We start from the raw sequence: 18,126 nt of genomic DNA, 5'->3' as shown, positions 1-18,126 counted from the left end.
GAGTATTCTGTTTTCAGCTCTGCAGGCGACTGTCATAATACGTCACGCATGTTGCTCGGTTACGTCGTTCCTGGTAAATAGCAGGCTCCCTGGCTTTTATAGAAGGAGTAGCTTTCCTTATAAAAAGTCCTACTGTGATTTAAGACTTGCAACTTCTCTTTTTGATTTTATTTTTAAGTTAAATGTTATTATTTAGCCTGTCCACCAACAATGATGCTAGTTAGTCCTGTTAGACCCTTCTGCGGTTCCCACTGTGTGCCGTCCTGAGTGCAGCAGGGAACAAGACCAAGTTCTTGAACAAGAAGGTATTCACTGACTAACAGGTGTGACGGGATTGCTGTCAGGTGCTGGCGGTGACCGTGGAGCTGGGTGGCAGGGCGATGAGCTGTTCACTGCCTGTGCTGGGTGTCGGGAGTAGCAGAGGCTGGCTGTCATCTGAGTGTTCTGAGAGGGGGCAGTGAGGAGGAAGTCGGAAACAGACATGCCAGAGAGGACATAGTGAACTCCCTAAGGAGACATACTAGATTTCCCCAGCAGGATTAAGTGCGCATTTTGGATTTGTGGCCGAGTAAAAGTGGAAAGAGTCCATCTTGCACGGTCGGTGACTTCACGGGTGCTGGAGATGGCTAGTGTGTTAAGCAGAGGAGTTGTGTTTTTCTAAGAGTAGGTCAGCGGAGGTGACACGTGCACACACCTGGGAGCTGGGGTGTTAGCCAGGGAATGGCGGAAGCTGACTGCTGTCCTAAGCCAGGAAGGAAAGGGTGTGGGTGGGGGGAGGTAAGGACAGAGTGGCAGGCCCGGGGGGCAGCAGTCTCCATCCTGGAGGGCAAGTGTGCAAGGGAAGCCCATGGGCTTGCAGGCATGAAGTACAAACCTGAACCCGTCCCTGTTCTCAGATTGAGGGTTGCACCCTGTGGTCGCACCAGGCATCAAGTTAGTAGGTCATGCACGGTGTGTTCAGTAAGGAAGACAGAAGAGGAAGCATCAGAGTGGCTTGCATGGACCCCGAACACACTGTGAAGTGTGATGCGCCAGGCGAGTCCTGAGATGCAAAGGGCCTGCAGTGCACCTGCCAGCATCGTAGTCGGTTTTTCTAGCATACAGAGTCATTCCGATGGGAGGCAGTGCCGGGCAGTTGAAGTCCACCACAAGCATAGTTGACAGTTGGTTGTGATGTGAAAGCATATGTGTGCCAGTCCTCAGAGTCTCAGAATGCCCGCAAAAGTGTTATTTGGTGCAACATTTTAAAATTTTAAGACGGTTGTATCATTTTAATTCAGTAGAAATTGCCCTTACAGTGGAAAAACAAATAAACATGAAACAGAAAGAACAAAGGCATTGTTGAAGTTCACCTGCTGGACCCAGAAGTGTAAATATTGACATTGTTGAGAAAAATGTTGACTCTAGAATCAGCAGACTTTTGGCTCTGCTTGAACTATTTTTCCGAACTATAGTCTAATAAGGAAGAAAGTTCAGGCTTCATGGTGAAGATTATTTAAATTTTTATCGCAAGTTCAAAGCTCCATTAAAAGGGACAGACTGCAGGGTCCCTGGATAGCTCAATTGGTTGAGCGTCTGACCCTTGATTGCGGCTCATGTCATGATCTCAGGGTCCTGAGATTGAGCCCTGCATTGCGCTCCACGTGCAGCAGGAAGTCTGTTTCCCTCTCTCTCTGTCTCTCTCTCTTCCCCTCTCCCTCTGCCCCTACCCCTGCTTGCTCTCTCTCTAAAAATGAATAAATAAGAGCTTTAAAAAAAAAAAAAGGGACAGACTCCAATACATTATTTATAATGGCATTCTGACAACGGACAAAATTGATAATCAGAAAGACATAGGAAACCAGCACAGTGAGATGACCTTATCAGTAAGCCCCTTTCATCGAAGGAAGAAAAAAAGACAACAGTCGTTGGTACAATCTCTGAGTCATTCTACAACTGTTCATGAGAACGCCTTTTATTGTTGTAGGTATAAAGCTTCGGTATCTGCCTGCCTGCCGGGATCTTCCTCAGGCTCTGGAGCACGTCGTTTCGATACATGAGCTGGTGATGTCAGTATGGAACTCTTTGTAGAGTGGCAGGATGTCATCACCCCTGTTGCAGGACATTTTGAAGTGTGGGAGCAGGATGGGGGTTTGAGTCCCCGTGAGAGCACAGATCGTGACCGGGGTCTTTGTCTTTGTCGGGTGTGGATAGCAGGGTGGAGTTACGGAGGGCTTGCCGTCAGGGTTCCATATCACCAGCCAGACATTTGGGTTATACAGAGTCGCACAACTGAGAGAGGGGCATGGCGGGACAAGAGAAACCAAAACGGACAAGCCGTGAACAAGTTTCAAGTGGTAGAACAAGTGTGACCAGGAAACAGGATGGTATTTAAAAAAAAAAAAAGTTTGTATAAAAGTCAATTTGCAATCATTGCTTTATCCATCGTCAAGTTTTAGCATTCTAAGAAATTCTGCTGAATCTCATGATTGTATTAAAAAACATTTAGCAGGGGTGTGGGGTGTGGGGGGTGTGCCTGGGTGGCTCCCTCGGTTGAGCATCTGACTCTTGATTTCCGCTCAGGTCATGATCTCTGCATCCTGAGACCGCGCCCTGAATTGGGCTCCATGCTCAGCGGGGAGTCTGCTTGAGATTCTGTCTCCCTTTGCCCCTCCTCCCACTCTCTCTCTCTCTCTCTGAATGAATAAATACAATCTTTAAAAAAATTTAGCGGAAGTTGTTAATTTTATTAAAGGGAGCTCATTGAATAGCCATCTTTTCCAATATTTAAAAAATGGGGGTAAAATAAATGAAAGATGAAATTTACTATTTTAGCCATTTGTGTGCAGTTCAGTGGACTTAAGTACATTCTCAGTGTTCGGTAACCATCGTGGCTATCTATTTCCAGAACTTTCCCTTTTCCCGAACAGAAACTCTGTATCCATGGAACAAACTCTCCTTCCCCCCAGCCCCTCTATCTTCTCCCTCTTGTTTCTGTACTGGGTGCCTCACGTAAGTGAGGTCCTGTAATATTTGTGCTTTGGCGACTGACCGAGACTTCACTTGGCGTGTTGTTTTCATGGTTCATCCATGTCATAGTATGTATCAAAACGATGTTTATTTTCAAGGCTGAATAGTATTCCATTGTGTGGATCTGCTCCGTCTTGCTTATTCATTTGCCTGTTGGTGGACACTTGGGGTATTTACACTCTTTGGCTGTTGTGTGCAGTGGTGCTGTGAACATGGGTGTACAAGTATTTGTTTGAGTCCTTGCTTCTACTTCTTTTGGAGTTTATGCTTAGAAGTAGGATTTCTGGAACTTAACGTTAATTCTCTGATTTTTTGAGGAGTTCTTACACCATTTTCCACAGAGGTTGCACCATTTTATATTCTCACCAGCAATGCAGAGGGTTTCAGTTTTTCACATCCTCACCAACACTTGTGATTTTGTGGCATCTCATGGCAGTTTGATTTGTGTTTTCCTAATGACTCCATATCCTAATGATATGGAGCATCTTTTCATGTGTTTATTGGTCATTTTTATGTTTTCCTTGGAGAAGTGTCTAGTTAATGTCTTTTGGGCATTTTTGAAATTCTTGGTCTGTTTTCTTATTGTTGAGTTGTAGGTGTTCTTTATATATTCTAGATATTAATCCCAAACAAATGATTTGCAACTCTTTGTCCTTCTCTGTGGGTTTTTTTACTTGCTCAATAGTGTCCTTTGCACAAACGTTTTTAATTTTGATGAAGTCTAGTTTGTCTTTTGTTGTTGCCTGTGCCTCCGGTGTCTTACCTGGAAGTCATTGTCAAATCCAGCATCATGGAAACTTTTCCCTTGGTTTTCTTCTAAGAGTTTTATACTTTTAATTCTCACATTTAGGTCTTAGATCCATTTGAATTAATGTTCATAGATAGTGTAAGTCCAAAGTTAAGCCTCATCATTTTTCATGTGGATATCCAATTTTCCCAGAACCATTTGTTGAAGAGACTGTCCTTTCCCCATTGAATGGTCCTGGCACCTTTGTTGAAAATCAGCCAGCCGTTAAATGTGAGGGTTTATTTCTATGCCCTCTATTTGAGTCCTTTAGTCTGTATGGCTGTCCTTCTGCCATTCACACTGTCTTTGTCACCACAGCTTTTGTAGTAGGTTTTGAAGTCAGGAAAGGTGAGTCCTCCAATTTTTTTTTTTTTTAAAGATTTTATTTATTTATTTAACAGAGATAGAGACAGCCAGCGAGAGAGGGAACACAAGCAGGGGGAGTGGGAGAGGAAGAAGCAGGCTCCCAGCGGAGGAGCCTGATGTGGGGCTCGATCCCGTAACGCCGGGATCACGCCCTGAGCCGAAGGCAGACGCCCAACCGTTGTGCCACCCAGGCGCCCCGAGTCCTCCAATTTTGTTCTTCTTTTTTGAGATTTTTTTTTGGCTATTTGGGGTCCTGTGAGAATCTGTATAAATTTTAGAAAGGTTTTATCAATTTCTGCAACAGTGCTGGAGGGAATTTGTGAGGGATTGTGTTGAATCTGTAGATTGCTTTGGGTATTATCATCCTCCGAACAATATTAAATGTTCCAAACCATGAACACGGGGTGCTTATCTTATTTATTTCTTTATATTCTTACAGCAACATCTTTAATTTTTAGTGTACAAATCTTTTGCTTCCTTAGTTGAGTATATTTCTAGTTGTGATTGTTTTTTTTTTTTTTTTTTAAAGATTTTATTTATTTATTTGAAAAAGACTCTCCTGCATATGTAAGAAGTCCATTTAGTAAAAAAGTCCATTTTAGTAAAAAAAAAAATTCATTCCTTAATTCAAAGTTATACAAAATATTAAGCCAGCGAGAGAGGGAACACAAGCAGGGGGAGTGGGAGAGGAAGAAGCAGGCTCATAGCGGAGGAGCCTGATGTGGGGCTCGATCCCGTAACGCCGGGATCACGCCCTGAGCCAAAGGCAGACGCTTAACCGCTGTGCCACCCAGGCGCCCCTCTAGTTGTGATTCTTGATGCTATTTTGAATGGAGTTCTCTTAATCTCCTTTTCAGATTTTTTGTTAGAGTACAGAAATACACCTGATGGTGGTGTCGATCTTCCGTCCTGCAAGTTTAATGCATTTATTTATTAGCTTTAGATTGAGTGCATGTCTTAGTAATCTTTAGGGTTTTCTGTGGATAAGATCAGGTCATTTGTGAACAGAGATCGTATTCGTTGCTTTCCAACTTGGGTGTCTTTTCTTTTTCTTGCTTTATTACTCTGGCTAGCACTTCCAATACAGTGTTGAGTAGACGAGGCAAAAGCCGGCATTCTTGCCTTGTTTCTGGTCTTAGGGAAGAGCTTTCTGTCTTTCACCATTAAATACAATGTTAGCTTTGGGTTTGAGACATTTTATTAGAGACCAGGTTACTCTGATCTTCTTAGTGTATCTAACTGTAGTTTTCTGTCCCAGTGGGATGTCTCAATAGGGCTTATGGGATATATATTTTTCTGGCTGAGAAGCAATCTCACTTGGTAAATAATTTCAAAGGTCATATTTAGGTAATAAGATTGGCATGTCTGTGTGATATTTTTGGCACTCCAATACCCATTAAATTTAAAGCTTCATGTCTCCACGTGTTGAACACATCCCAGAGTTCCGGAGGCTTACAGGGCAGGGCAAGCAGTAGGTGCTGAGTGAGCTGGAAGGAGTGTGGGAAACAGTGGCGGAAGGAGGCATGGGGCAACAGGTTACTATGCATGAGGAGAGGGTCCTTAAGTACCCAGGAAGGTGATTCTCTGCAGCAGGAAGGGCGAGCCAGTGGAGGGGAGAAAAACAGCATCCCGGGAAAGTGAGGCTGCAGGCTGAAGAGGTGGAAGATCTGTTTGCAGAAGGACCCGGGCCCGGGGCTTATCCATGCAGACCCACACAGGCACCTGAGAGGCCTACAGGAGGCATCACAGCATGGTCATGGGAGATGGGCCATGGTTGGTTGGGTGTATACCTCAGAGTTCTCCGGAGAAACCAAACATGTATGTGTCTGTACAGAGATTTATCTTAAGGAATTGGCTAATGTGACTGTAGCGTCTGACAAGTCTGAAGTCCACGGGGTAGACTGGCAGTCCGGGAACTCAAGCAGGAGTTTGCTACGGTCTTGAGCTCAAATCATTTTTCAGGGAAACCTCAGTCTTTGCTCTTATGCCTTCAACATATTGCATGAGGTCCATGCCTGTTATGGAAGGTGATCACCTTTACTCAAGTCTAGTGATTATAGATGTTAACCATGTCCACAGAGTAGTTTTTAAAATCTATTTATGATTTATTTATTTTAGAGAAAGAGAGAGCGTGTGAACTTGCGTTCATAGTGGGGAGGAGCAGAGGGAGAGAGAGTCTCAAGCAAACTCTGTGTTGGACACGGAGCCCAGTGCAGGGTCTGATCGCACCACCCTGCGATCGGGACCTGAGCTCAAACCAAGAGTTGGACGCTTAACCGACTGAGCCACCCAGGTGCCCCACAGAGTATTTTCAGAACAGCTTCTAGGTTGGTGTTGGCTTAAATGGCTGGGTGCTGGAGCCTGGACACATGAGACTTGTTACCACGGGGGCCAGGTTTGCAGGGCTGGGGGCTGCTGCCCTTGCTGGAGGCTGGAGGGACGTGACCCACCACAGATGTGCCCACACAGGAAGGAGATAACTCCCACCGTCTTGTTAGTGCTTCCATTGCTCCTGCCCTGTTCTTTCAGCCCAGCAGCCTCTTAGGGATTGTTCTTGGTTTCTGTCCAGGTGGCTTAAAGGGTCCTACACACCTGTAGGACACAGAAGTGGTTGGTAGTAAATGTTACAGGTGTAGGGTGCTTCTGTTCCTTTTGGCTGAAATGACAGTTTAGTAATTTGTAATATCTTGGGTCTGAATAGTTTTCTAAGACCACCAGAACAGAATCGTACAGGCTGGGTGGCTCAAAAAACAGAAATTTATTTTCTCCTGGCTGTGGAGACTGGAGTCTGAGCCTGAGCTGTGGGCAGGGCTGTTCCTCCCAAGGCCTCTCTCCTTGGTGTGCCGACGGCCGTCTCCTCCCCGTGTCTTCCCACGGTTGTCCGTCTGCGTGTCTGTGTCCCGAGCTCCTCTTACACCGGATCAGGGCCCACCTAATGCCTCATTGGAACCTAATTGCCTCATTAAACACCCCCCACCTCCAAATTCAGCCACGTTGTGTGTCCTGGGTGTTAGGGCTGCAGCTTCTGAATTTGGGGAGGACTCAGTTCAGCCCATAACTGGGCCTTACCTTGATTTCTTTGCTATTTAAACTGATGGAATGAATATGTTGACTTTTATGCCCCATCTCGTTTTAGGTTTCCCCTGGGAAGCTCTGTGAGTCTTTTGTTTCTGAATTCTAACAACCTCAGACTGTGTCTGAGGAGCACCTCTGCTACAGGTGCCTGGGAGGTGAGGCGTGGGGCTCAGGTGGGGCAGGTGCTGACCCCTTCCCTGATGGGGGCTGCTCTCTGCACCCCAAGGCCTGCACCGACCTGGAGGCTTCCGCTTTGCCCCCATGTTTGGCTCATTCTTTCCAGGAGCTGTTGTCCATGTTTCCTTGATTTTGTTCGCACGGATTGACTTTTCTGCTGTATTGATTCTGATTTGACTGCTCCCAGCATCCAGTTTATCTTGTCCTGGGCCCCTTCCTGCCTGTACTGTTTCTTCCATTCTCCTTTTTAATTTCATGGAGAGAAACGAGCCCCTTTCTGAATTGTCCTTATTTTTCTCACAGTAGAGCGACTCCAGGGAGAGGAGCCCTTCCCGCCCTGTGTATAGGAGCAGAAAGTGTGTGTTACGCTCCGTTTCCTCACTCCCTCGTCATAGGGGTTCTTGTGACTGTTCACTGTTGTTTGCTCCTCTGAAAGGCAGCCTCAGAGGAGAGCCTGTGTTCTGGAACACCAGGATGCTTGCCTGTCCCTGGGCCTCCATGGGGGACAGTGTAGGAGAGGGAGGTGGTCCTGCTGGTGGCAGCCCCCGGACATGGTGGGGTGGCCGTCCTGGAGTCGTTTTGTTTTCTTCCTGCTCTAAGGGGGTGACATGGATGACCCCCAGAGTCCCCTTTGTGAAACCTGCCCTGCTTGGATCGAGGTGCCAAGAGCCTGGTGAAGTGGGGGTCAGGCAGCATCCACACTTGGTGTGGGCGTTGGGGCACAGAGAATGCACAGTTTACATGGGGGGAGCGAGACCAGGAAGGAGCATTTACAGTTCTGTGTGGCAGATGGAAAGATGGATGTAAGCCCAGCATGGGGCCCAGGAGCCCAGGAGGGACACTGTTGGAGCCATCTCAGAGCAGTGGTGATTGGCGAGAGGCAGTCTGAGGGGGCTTCCTGGAGGAGGTGATCCCTGAGCTCAGTCCTACAGGCTGTAGTAAGTTAGTGGGTGGTGGAGCTGGGACTTACAGCTCCAAGTACAGAGGTTCGAGAAAGCCTCTCGTGGCCCAGAATTATGAATCATTCAGGGTGGCTGGGCCACAGAGGAGCCACGGGTCCAGGGCGTGCACCTCTGGGACTGATTATGATGGGGAGCATTCATATGCTGCCATTTCTGAAAATGTTCTCACGTCTGATGATTTCCGACGGAGAAGACGCTGCCTCTGTTCCTGGAATCCACGCCCTGCTCTCTGATAGCTGGGGAGATTTAGAAGGAACGCTGTATCTCGGAGAAGCTTGCTTCATGGAACTTTGGCAGAGCATTTTCTGTGCTCAGAGGCAAAGGGGTGACCCATCCCGCGTCCAGGCCAAGCTGCTGGTCGCCCCTCACCCCAGCCCCAGTCCGCTGCGTCAGAAGGGAGGTGCCTTTGTCAGACTCCGCTGGGAAGCTTGTCTGCTTTGTATGCTGCAGGCCTGTGGTTTGCGCCACAGTAGATTAAACAGGAAGACAGGATCTCTGTTTCGCGCGTATTAGGAGCTCACCGTAGGAGCCCGCGTGCTTTCTAACGCAGCTGCTGGTATTCACAGCTCACATAGAGGTTAGGAAGGTTTCCCGTATGCTCAAAAGTCTGTTTCTGTGAATGTTGTTCTCTGAGATTGTAGTCACAGGACCGTGGCCTTGAGGGAGAGTGTGGAGCTGACCAGGGGCCGTTAGAGGCCCCAACAGTGGTTGATCTTGGCTGTGGCTGGGAGACCCAGCGTGCATGCAGCCGGTGCTCAGAGGGCCCCAGCAGCACACGCGCCTCCGTGCCTGATTGGAATTGAGCTAAATCCGTAATGGGCAAAATAAGATGAAGTCTTCAAGGTGTTAATATTTATAATGACGGAAGGAGCCCAGGGGTCCCTGGGGCTAGCATGCCCCCCACCCCCTGAGGGCCCCTCCACCCCACAGGCACGGGGACCACGCGGACGGCTCCCCAAGGCTCTGTAGCTGGCGTCCCTTTGTGTTAGAAGGCAAGCTGACACCCCCGTGAGTGGACATCCCGACCGAGCGTCTGACCGCCCGAGGGGTGTACAGGGGCTCCCCCCGTAGCCGCAGCGCTCTCGATCAAGTTGTGAGGAATGCATTTCTTCCCTGGTCGGGCTTCTCATGTCTGTCTCTGTTGCAGGTGCTGCAGCGCAGTCAATGTGACTGGAAGGTGGAGCCGATGGCTTTAGCTGGCTGTCCAGATTCCTTCCTGCACCATCCGTACTACCAGGTATGGGGGAGCGTGGACGGCCACTGCCCACACGTGGTGCTGGCTCAGGGCCACAGCACAAGTGTACTTAGCAACCGCAACCCACTCCGTCACCGGCAGTGTCTGCGCTGGGGCCATTGCCACGTCCCGCAGAGGATCACTATTTCCCACGGTTGTCTTTGTGTTGTGCTGGGAGACCTTATCTGACGCGCGGGAGGGGCTGTTTGGAAGGCATGGGCGCCGTGTGGTCGTCCGCAGGGCCCCAGAGCTCCAGGTGGCAAGTGGCCGTGGTGGCTTCGGGGATGTTCCCGCGGAGACACAGCATCTGGGGCAAGAAGTGGGGAGAGGGAGGTCTCTCTGTCCAGGTGCAGCCTGCTCATTGGAGATGGAGTCCTCTCCCCAGACTGGTTCTTTTTCCCCTTCCACCCGATAGCCTCCCGTGGGGTATGGGGAGGACATGTTCACCCGTGCCTCCAGGTCCTGGAGCTCCTCTCCGTGGGCTGCTCGGTGGGTTTCCCTGTACGCTTCCTTCATCTTCCGAACCACGTCTGTGTTTGAACTTTTACTTGACAGTGCAAAGGGATGCGTCTGAAGCAATGGACAAGTGAGAGTTTGTCCATCTTTTTCTTTTTTTTTTTAAGATTATTTTTTTTTTTTATTTCAGAGAGAGAGAGTGTGAATGTGCAGGAGCAGGGGGAGGGGCAGAGGGAGAGGGAGAAGCAGGCTCCCCGCTGAGCAAAGAGCTCGATATGGGACTCCATCCCAGGACCCCGGGATCATGACCTGAGCTGAAGGCCAATGCTTAACCGACTGAGTCACTCAGGCGCCCCAGGCTTGTCCATCTTTATCAGTCTTTCAACACTTCAAGTACTAGTACCATCTCTCTAGGCCTCGGTCTCTCCCCAGCAGGGCTCCCAAGGTTTGGAGGTCCTTCCCTATGCTCTGCCGATGTTTGCAGGTGTCTGAACTTGTTTTTCCCTCCCTTAATCTGTAAAGCCTCTCTTTGGCGATAGTGATAAGAATTTCCTTATGCACCACGGCTGCAGAGAGATTCCTTTTTAATTTTTTTGGCATTCAAGTGATGTGAACCTTCAAAGAGAGGCTGAGGGTGAGGACTACCATTCCTGAATTTGAGACGAGACCAAGCCAGAAGAGAGGGCTGGTACCCTAGCTGAACTGCGGAGTGTTCTGGGGACAGCGGGTCTGTTCAGCGGGTGAGCTCTGCGTAAGGCCCTCTGTCTTCAGCAACGTTGATTTCTTGTTCTTCAAGAGGCCTCACCCCATTGACTAAGCTCTGTGCTGCACCCATGGCTAGTGGTCCAGTTCTCCTGTAGTCACATAGCTTTGGCCCGTCATCTGTCCTGTGCTGCCTTGCACTTCACCCCATCACTCCCAGATGGAGGGGATGGATCAGTGCACCCCAAGGGAAACCATCCCCGGGGAGTTTTTCTGAAAGTTGGTGGAGAAGTGTCCTCTCCAGCTGGTTACTTAGTGGACCTTGAGGCCAGAGCTGATGGAGGGAAGGGTGATGGCACTGAGTCCCTCTTGCCGCCCTCCCATCTTCAGTTTCCTGCCGGGCCATGTAGAGACAGCAGAAGCACCAAGTGAGGGCCATGCCTCACTCTCCAGACGTGCTAGCTGTTTGTCTTCGCGGACTCAGTTGCTCTCGGCTGCTCTGCAGGAGTCAGGAAGCCGTGGGCACGTGGTAGGCAGCCCCAGCGAGCCTCTGTCACTCCTGGAGGAAATGCTCAGTCATGCCATTTGGTGGCCTTTGATGGCACGGTCCTCCCCCCATAAAAACCCAGCAGCCAGACTTGGCAGCTCACATCCGCCGTTCCTGGAAAATCAGATGACAGTTCCAGAATTTCTCAGAAAATGGGATGATTTACAGTGAGTTCCAGTCTTGAGCAATCTGCAATTATAGCAATTAGAGAAATCTCCCAAGTTTTTATAGAGATTTTCTTAAGATCATCAGCGCAGGAAAAGTTTCCTGATTCTAGCTGTTCACTCGGAGCTGGGGCGTGGATTCCTTACGGGGTTCAGGCAATGAGCTGCTGAGATGTAGAGCTTTTTATGGACACAGAAGCACCTAAATTAGCATGTGTGTTAAATCATCCTGCTTTCCGCTGTAGGGACGGAGCCAGCGGATGGGCGTGACAGGGCCCTGGGGCTTCTGGGGTAGGGGCAAACAGCTTCATTTTGAAGATGCAGGTTTTTCCTCTAAAATGTGATATTGTCATAGTTCCGTGGCCTTGGCGGGGGGAATCTTGCAACAGTCCTCTGCCTCAGTTTCCTTGCTGGTAAGAAAGGGCTAATGGTGTCCAGGTTGTGTGGGGATCAGAGCAAACACACAGAAATCTCCCGGCACGGGGGCGGCCGCATCTTGGATAACCAGCCCAGGGTACTTACCTTTCGTTCCTGGTCATCGACTGGGCCAGGCACAGCGTCAGAGCTAGGGAGACAGCTTTGCATGAGGCAGGCGGATTCCCCCAGCTCATGAGTCCTAGTGGGGCAGGTGGACATGGGACAGCTGGCAGATGATTGTGAATAAGGATAATTCTGACACAAATAAAACAGGCCAGTGAGAGAGAGGGGAGGTCATGGAGGCCTCCCTGAAGGAAGTGCCCAGAGCCGGGGTGGCACCCAGCAGACCTGGGCAGGTGCTCTCCACAGAGGACAGAGGAGGTACCCAAATCCAAAACGTTCTTAATTCCCACCTCCGTCTAGCCTCCAGGATTTCGAGGAAGGAATTACACACCTGTCATGAGGTGCGTTTTATTTATTGACTATAAATGAAAGCAACATGATTTTCCTTAAGAAAAATGCAAAAAAATAGGAAGCGTGATGGGTTCAGGTAAAATGGGTGAAGAGAATGTTGCAAGGTACTTTGGCAGTGAAATGCTCGAATGTAAACATGATATAGGTTATCAAGCTTACTGTCGAATTTCCAAATATTTATTCTGAGTCTTGAGCTTTATTTTTATAATTTTTATCCTTGATTTCTGGGTCAAAAACACATATGTTTATGGGACTCCTGGGTGGCTCAGTTGGTTAGACGTCAGGTCCTGTTCCTGGGGTCCTGGGATCGAACCCTGTGTCAGGCTCCCTGCTCAGCGGGGAATCTGCTTCTCCCCCTCCCTCCCCCTGCTCATGCTCTCTCTCTCTCTCTTTCGACAAATAAATAAAATCTTTAAAAACAAAACAAAACGACCCACTTATGCTTGTCTTCGAAGTCAGCATCTGAGAAAGTGTCCCTGTGACCCCTGCTTAGCTGGAGGTTGGAGCAGCCTTCTACACACTGGCTCCTTGTCTGCCAGTGTCCGTCAGTAGAGCAATTTCCTACACTTGGTCCCAGCCCCCCCCCTGCTCCTCTGGCTCCGTTTCAGTGCCATAGCCCCGAGCCTTCCGGCTGGGAACCTTCCGCTGGAGCACAGGCGCTGGCAGACGACACCGGGACCCGTCCGGCCCCCTGCCTGCTTTTAGAAATGAAGGTTTATGGGACCATGGCCATGGTCATTTGTTTACATCTCCGCAGTAGCGGCTTTTGGGCTCAGCAGCCGAGTGGAGTAGTGTCTGGCCCTTTGCAAAGAAGAAGTTTGCCAACTGCTGTTTTAGAACACCGACCGTTCCAGTGAGTGCTGTGGGTGGACAGAGGCCAGAGTGGCTCGTCTGCTCGTGGTTGGGGCCACGGGGAGAAGACTCAGAGCCCGAGCGTGGGACCTCGCCTGCTGAGCACACCAGCTGTGGGTGTTCTGCTGGGTCCGTGGACATCTGGGGACAGCTGGATTCCTGCATCTTCTGGCGGTGTCTAGAGGAGCTGGGGGTTGACACCATTCCTGTAATCTTGATGTGGGATTGGTGTCCAGGAATGAATTCCACCCCCAAAACCCATCACTGTTATTTATGTTTCTAGCCAGAGAGGGATCCTGTAGCTTCTTCATTTTTACGCTTATGCACCCGTATCTTGGCAAAAGGATGTTAACATTGGACTCTTGTTTTCTTCCTGAAATTTGTGGCTGGTGACTTCAGCTCATTTTGGCTCTCACAGTCGAGCTGGAATGATGCAGAGATCATCTGTGCCATTCCTTGTATTTATTTCATGAGAGGATTCCAGCTAATAGGACGTCTACCTAGAAGTAGTTTTGCAAATCATTTCAAGCTTTGATTCAGAATTTCGTAACAACCGCTATTTTACAGAGGGGTTTTGTGAATTAGAGGAGGGAATTTGTTCATGTATAAAGTACTATATGCTTAATAAATTCCATGTCCTCTTCTCTTTACAACATCACTTTGAGAATTAGAGGTCCCTTAGGGTCCTGGGCACCGTGCTCGGCACATCGACGACCCGCAGGAAAGGAGACATTGCTTGGATGTGACGACGGGAGCTGCTCTGATTTCTTAAAGACTGTAGATCTCATCTCTAGAAGTAGAATTATTAGGTGGTTTTGAGATACCGAGTACATTTGAGACTACAGTCTTCTAAAGTCTTTGAAACCACTGCAGGATCGTCACGTAAAAGTAGACGGCATTTGGTTTGGAAAACCATTTTCTCCCTGATCTAGTTCTATCCCGATGTAGTGAATGAGAGTTAGTGAGCAGCGTGTGTGTTTATATTCTCTGTAACTGACGGAAGCCACTGAAAACCCTTCTCTTAAACCATTGGGAGTAGCGTGGCTCCTTCGCTCATGTACTTACCGTGTTAGGAATAACAGGCACACCATGCCTGGATGTCGGGACCCAGGTGCCAACCCTGCCCTCACAGACTCCCGGCCATGGTGTGACGGACGGACAGGTGCAAAAGCAGCTGGGTGGGTCTGCGTCAGCGGTGTGCCTTGGGACCAGTGAGGACCCTGTGTCATTCCCTGATATGTCAGGTGGGTATTCAGCCCAGAGCTCACAGCTCCGTGGATGGCGGTGCATGGCGGGTCATGGGGAGAACACTCAGCACTTCTGTGTTCCCGTCTTGGATCCTCCCACTTAACCTCCTGCCAGCCCTGGGAGGTGGGACCGCCATGCCGTCCCCTTCCCAGATGACACTACTGTCAGGGCAGAGAGGCCATTGCCCCCTACTGAGTAACAGCCGTGATTTTCCTAATGTTTGTGGCCCTGCGTGGCGTGTTTACGGCCTGAGACTGAGGCGGGAGGGTATCGTCAGAGAGACCTGGGTTCAGCTCTCCTCAGAGCTCCTGTGACACCACAATTCGCGGTACCCTCTGATTATTTGTTTACTTCTCTGATCCTGAAACGCCATGAGATAAAGGGGCAGTTTAATGACAACTTTTCAGTTAATTAGAAATTACCAGCCCTCGTCCTTAAGTGTGGGTCAGTTGGAAGTTGTTTCTATTTCAAAAAGGCAAAATTAGGCCGTCTCTGAAAACCAATGAAATACTATAAATAAGTACATAATTAGAAATTAAAAATGTCCAAATATATATTTAATTTTTGATTGGAGAGAGAGACAGGCTTATTCTGGTCTGAATGCTCTTTTCATCGCTGGCGTGGCCTCTTCTCAGATAATGTCACCCTCTCAGGTGTGGGCTTCATGTCTTCGATTTCTTCTGATGGTTCCAAGGAAATAACTCTAAAATCATTCTAAAAAAATAATAGCTGTGTTTGTCTAGTGCTTCCTGTGTGTTGTGAAGTCTCAGAGGTCGTCACATGCCTGTGAGGACCACAGCCTGCCCCGCTGGTGTGTTGGCGTCTGGGTGGCGGTGAGAGCCGGAGGCCGGCGGGTGTAGGGTGGCAGGCAGGACTTCCTATGCGGTGTTACGGGTGCTCAGAGCTGGGAGGATGCTCTGGTGTGCACCGGGGTGATGCGCGAGTCCTGGAGCCCCCCGTGTTTCCGTCCTGAGGCCCCGTCGGTAACAGAGCCCGTGCGTCCCGTCCTGCCCACCTGCCATGGCCCACACGCCCCTCGGCTCTTGAGGGGCCTTCCGTTGTCCTGGTTTCTGCCTCGTTCTCTTGTTTCCATCCTCCTGGTTTGTCTTTCCCTCTTAGAGGAAGTCGTCAGCACTTCAGGGGGGTCTGGGAGATCGGAGCTGGGGGCCTGAGGGGGGACCGCTCCACTCCCTTGGGCATGAGCGTCTCATCAGTCACTGGAGGCCAAGATGGGCTTTCTTGTGGGGAGAGGGTCTCCTCGGCCAGGTCTCCCTGAGTTCTGGGCGACCCCCCGTGGTCCTGACCAGCCCATGAGCAGTACAGAAATTGAGAGAACACGTTTTGAAATTTTATAGCAATCTGAGTGTTGAATTTAGTGATATAAACATGGGTACACGTGTATTGTCTTTGTTTTATGTCATGTTTTAGTTCTACGTTTGTATTGTGTTTCATGTGAAATAGCTGTGCTGGACAGACTGGTAACAGTAGCGTCAGCAAACACTGCCCTTCCGCACAGGTGGGTGGGGAAGTGCTGGCTTAGGGATCTTGGGGTCAAGGTCACGTTTGTGGTGGTTCTGGTTTGCACCTGCTGCCCTTCCTGGCCTTGGATGCGTGAGATTTATATGGTGCTGTTTCGTGAGACACACTAGACTTCCAGAACTTCCAGAACTCGCTAGACTTCATTCTGGTCAGTGGGGGGCCGAGGGAGAACACCACCGTCCCTGTGCGCAGTGCCCGGCCCGAGTCCTGCTGCCCTCCTGCGAACTACTCCTCGATACTGCCTAGGGTCTGAGGCTCAGGGGTTCACATTAGGGGATTTTCTCTGGACTTCCCAGAGGGACCCACCTCCCGCCTCCTGGGGCTTTACCTTGAGCCGCAGTTTGTCCTGCACCTGTTGTGGGGGCCGCGGGGCGAGGGGCAGTGAGCCTGTCTGGAAGCCAGGCAGACCCGCGCTTTTGTGAAATGGGAGCTGCGGGGCCCAGTGAAGGGGACTGGAGGAATCCCCCGGAGTTGACCGGGAGTGCCGAGCACCGCGACCTGCTTGGTCCCTGACGCTCCACAACTTTGGAGGATGAGGGCCAGGCTGGCCGAGGAGTTGGCTGTAGGTTTGCAGACCGCCCCCTGAAACCCGGCCGTGAAGGTGCAGGCAAACGACGGGACAACATTTGAAAGTTACTCTTTGGGCAGCGAGGAAGCCATCAGTGTTTTCCCAGTGGTTGCCCATCATGGGACCACTGTCCACCTGCTGGGCCCTCCTTTGCCATTAATCTCTGGACATCAGCATCCAGAAGTAGCAGAGGCCGTGCACCCCTGGCCTCCCCAACCTTTCTCTGTCTCCAGCCTGCCATCCCTACCTCCGTGCCTTTGCTCAAGGTAGTTCCTCTGGCTTTGGCCCCGACGCCCCCTCCTCGCCCAGGAGCCGTGTGTGTCCGCATTTTCACTCTCATTTCAGAGCTCCTGCCACTGTCTGTCCCTGTCCTCCCCACCACCCCAAAGGTGGCTCCTTGAGCACACAGGGGAGTCGTGTTCACTCTCTGCTAGACCGTCCGTGGTGGGCCCAGCACTTGTGAGGTGAGGTGCTGCCTGCCCGCTCAGGGGTCAGAACCTTGTGGCCTCGGCCTGCGGGCTGAGCCCCGCCGATTGCTGGAGAAGGGGTGGGGGGGGGGAGCCCTAGCCAGACAGGGCTGGGGACGGGCAGCAGAGCAAGAAGGTGGCAGGGTGGGGTAGGGTGTGCTAGTGACACCGTAAATCGGGGCCCTGGTTCCTTGGGGTCTGGTCTGTGTGGGGTGGCCTGGCTCTGGATGCCAGCCAGCCGGTCATCATCACCCTACTCACCCAGCACACGTCACGTTGTTGCTGGGCCTGCCTTGTGAGGGCGGGAAGGGTTCCCATTCCCACACTTGCACGTCCTGGGTGCGTGTTCATGGGGCCCTCTGACTGCTGTGTCCATGTTAGCCCTTTGGCCTGGGAGGCTCTGCCCGGTCTGGCTGCAGCCCACCTCTCCTGCCAGCCTCGGCCCCTCTCACCTTTTCCCATTGTGGCTGTGGGGTGGTCTGTGCACCTTGCCCCTGCACCTGCCCCCCGCCCCCCCCGGGCCGAGGTTTCTTCGGATCTCGAGGGAACACTCCCTCTCTGCAGGGAAGGTAGCCAGGCCTCCCAAGGGAGGTGGACGGGAGACCCACGTTCCACTGCTGCTCTGTGTGGCACGCACGCCGAGTTCCCGCCACACGTTAGGGGTCACCGTTCGCCTGTGCCCAAGCGGAGGATTTTGCGGTGTTGGGAGCTGGGGGTGGTGGGGTTTGCCGACCAGATCAGATTGAGGTTTGGAAAGCAGAGTCTGGTTGCTGTGTCAGGAACTTTGTCCTGTGTCTGTGGGGTGTCCTTCTCGGGCTGGAGCACAGAGGCCGATGTGCCTCCTGTCCCTGTGGCCTGTTCGGTGGACGGCGGCTTTGTGCAGGGGCCATGGCTGCTGTGGAGCAAGGCCCGGGAGCACCTGCTGCGTCCCCTGACCGAGTTCAAGACAGCATCACAGGTGGGGACCTGTTACTCACAATCACATTTGGAGACGGCAGACAGGCCGCGAGGTGCCTGGGGTCACGGTGTGTGAAAGTTGGCGGTGAGGCAGGGCCTCTCCTTCCTTCCTGTCGCTGAGACTG

General features: G+C 50.8%; 1 protein-coding gene across 1 annotated transcript in view; it reads left to right on the top strand.

The window, feature by feature from the left end:
• The window catches only part of GRB10 (growth factor receptor bound protein 10), a 177,119-nt gene that overhangs the window by 47,957 nt on the left and 111,036 nt on the right, over window positions 1-18,126 (top strand). The window contains exon 3 of the mRNA XM_008703457.2: window positions 9,524-9,613. Within this exon, the coding sequence (XP_008701679.1) occupies window positions 9,563-9,613 (51 nt within the window). The 5' untranslated portion in view covers window positions 9,524-9,562. The remainder of the gene's footprint in view (window positions 1-9,523; window positions 9,614-18,126) is intronic.

The sequence above is a fragment of the Ursus maritimus genome, unplaced genomic scaffold, assembly GCF_017311325.1.
Source record: "Ursus maritimus isolate PB19 unplaced genomic scaffold, ASM1731132v1 scaffold_3, whole genome shotgun sequence".
NCBI classification, from domain to species: domain Eukaryota; kingdom Metazoa; phylum Chordata; class Mammalia; order Carnivora; family Ursidae; genus Ursus; species Ursus maritimus.
Note: the sequence above shows the minus strand (reverse complement) of the source record. Positions and strands in the feature narration are given on the sequence as shown.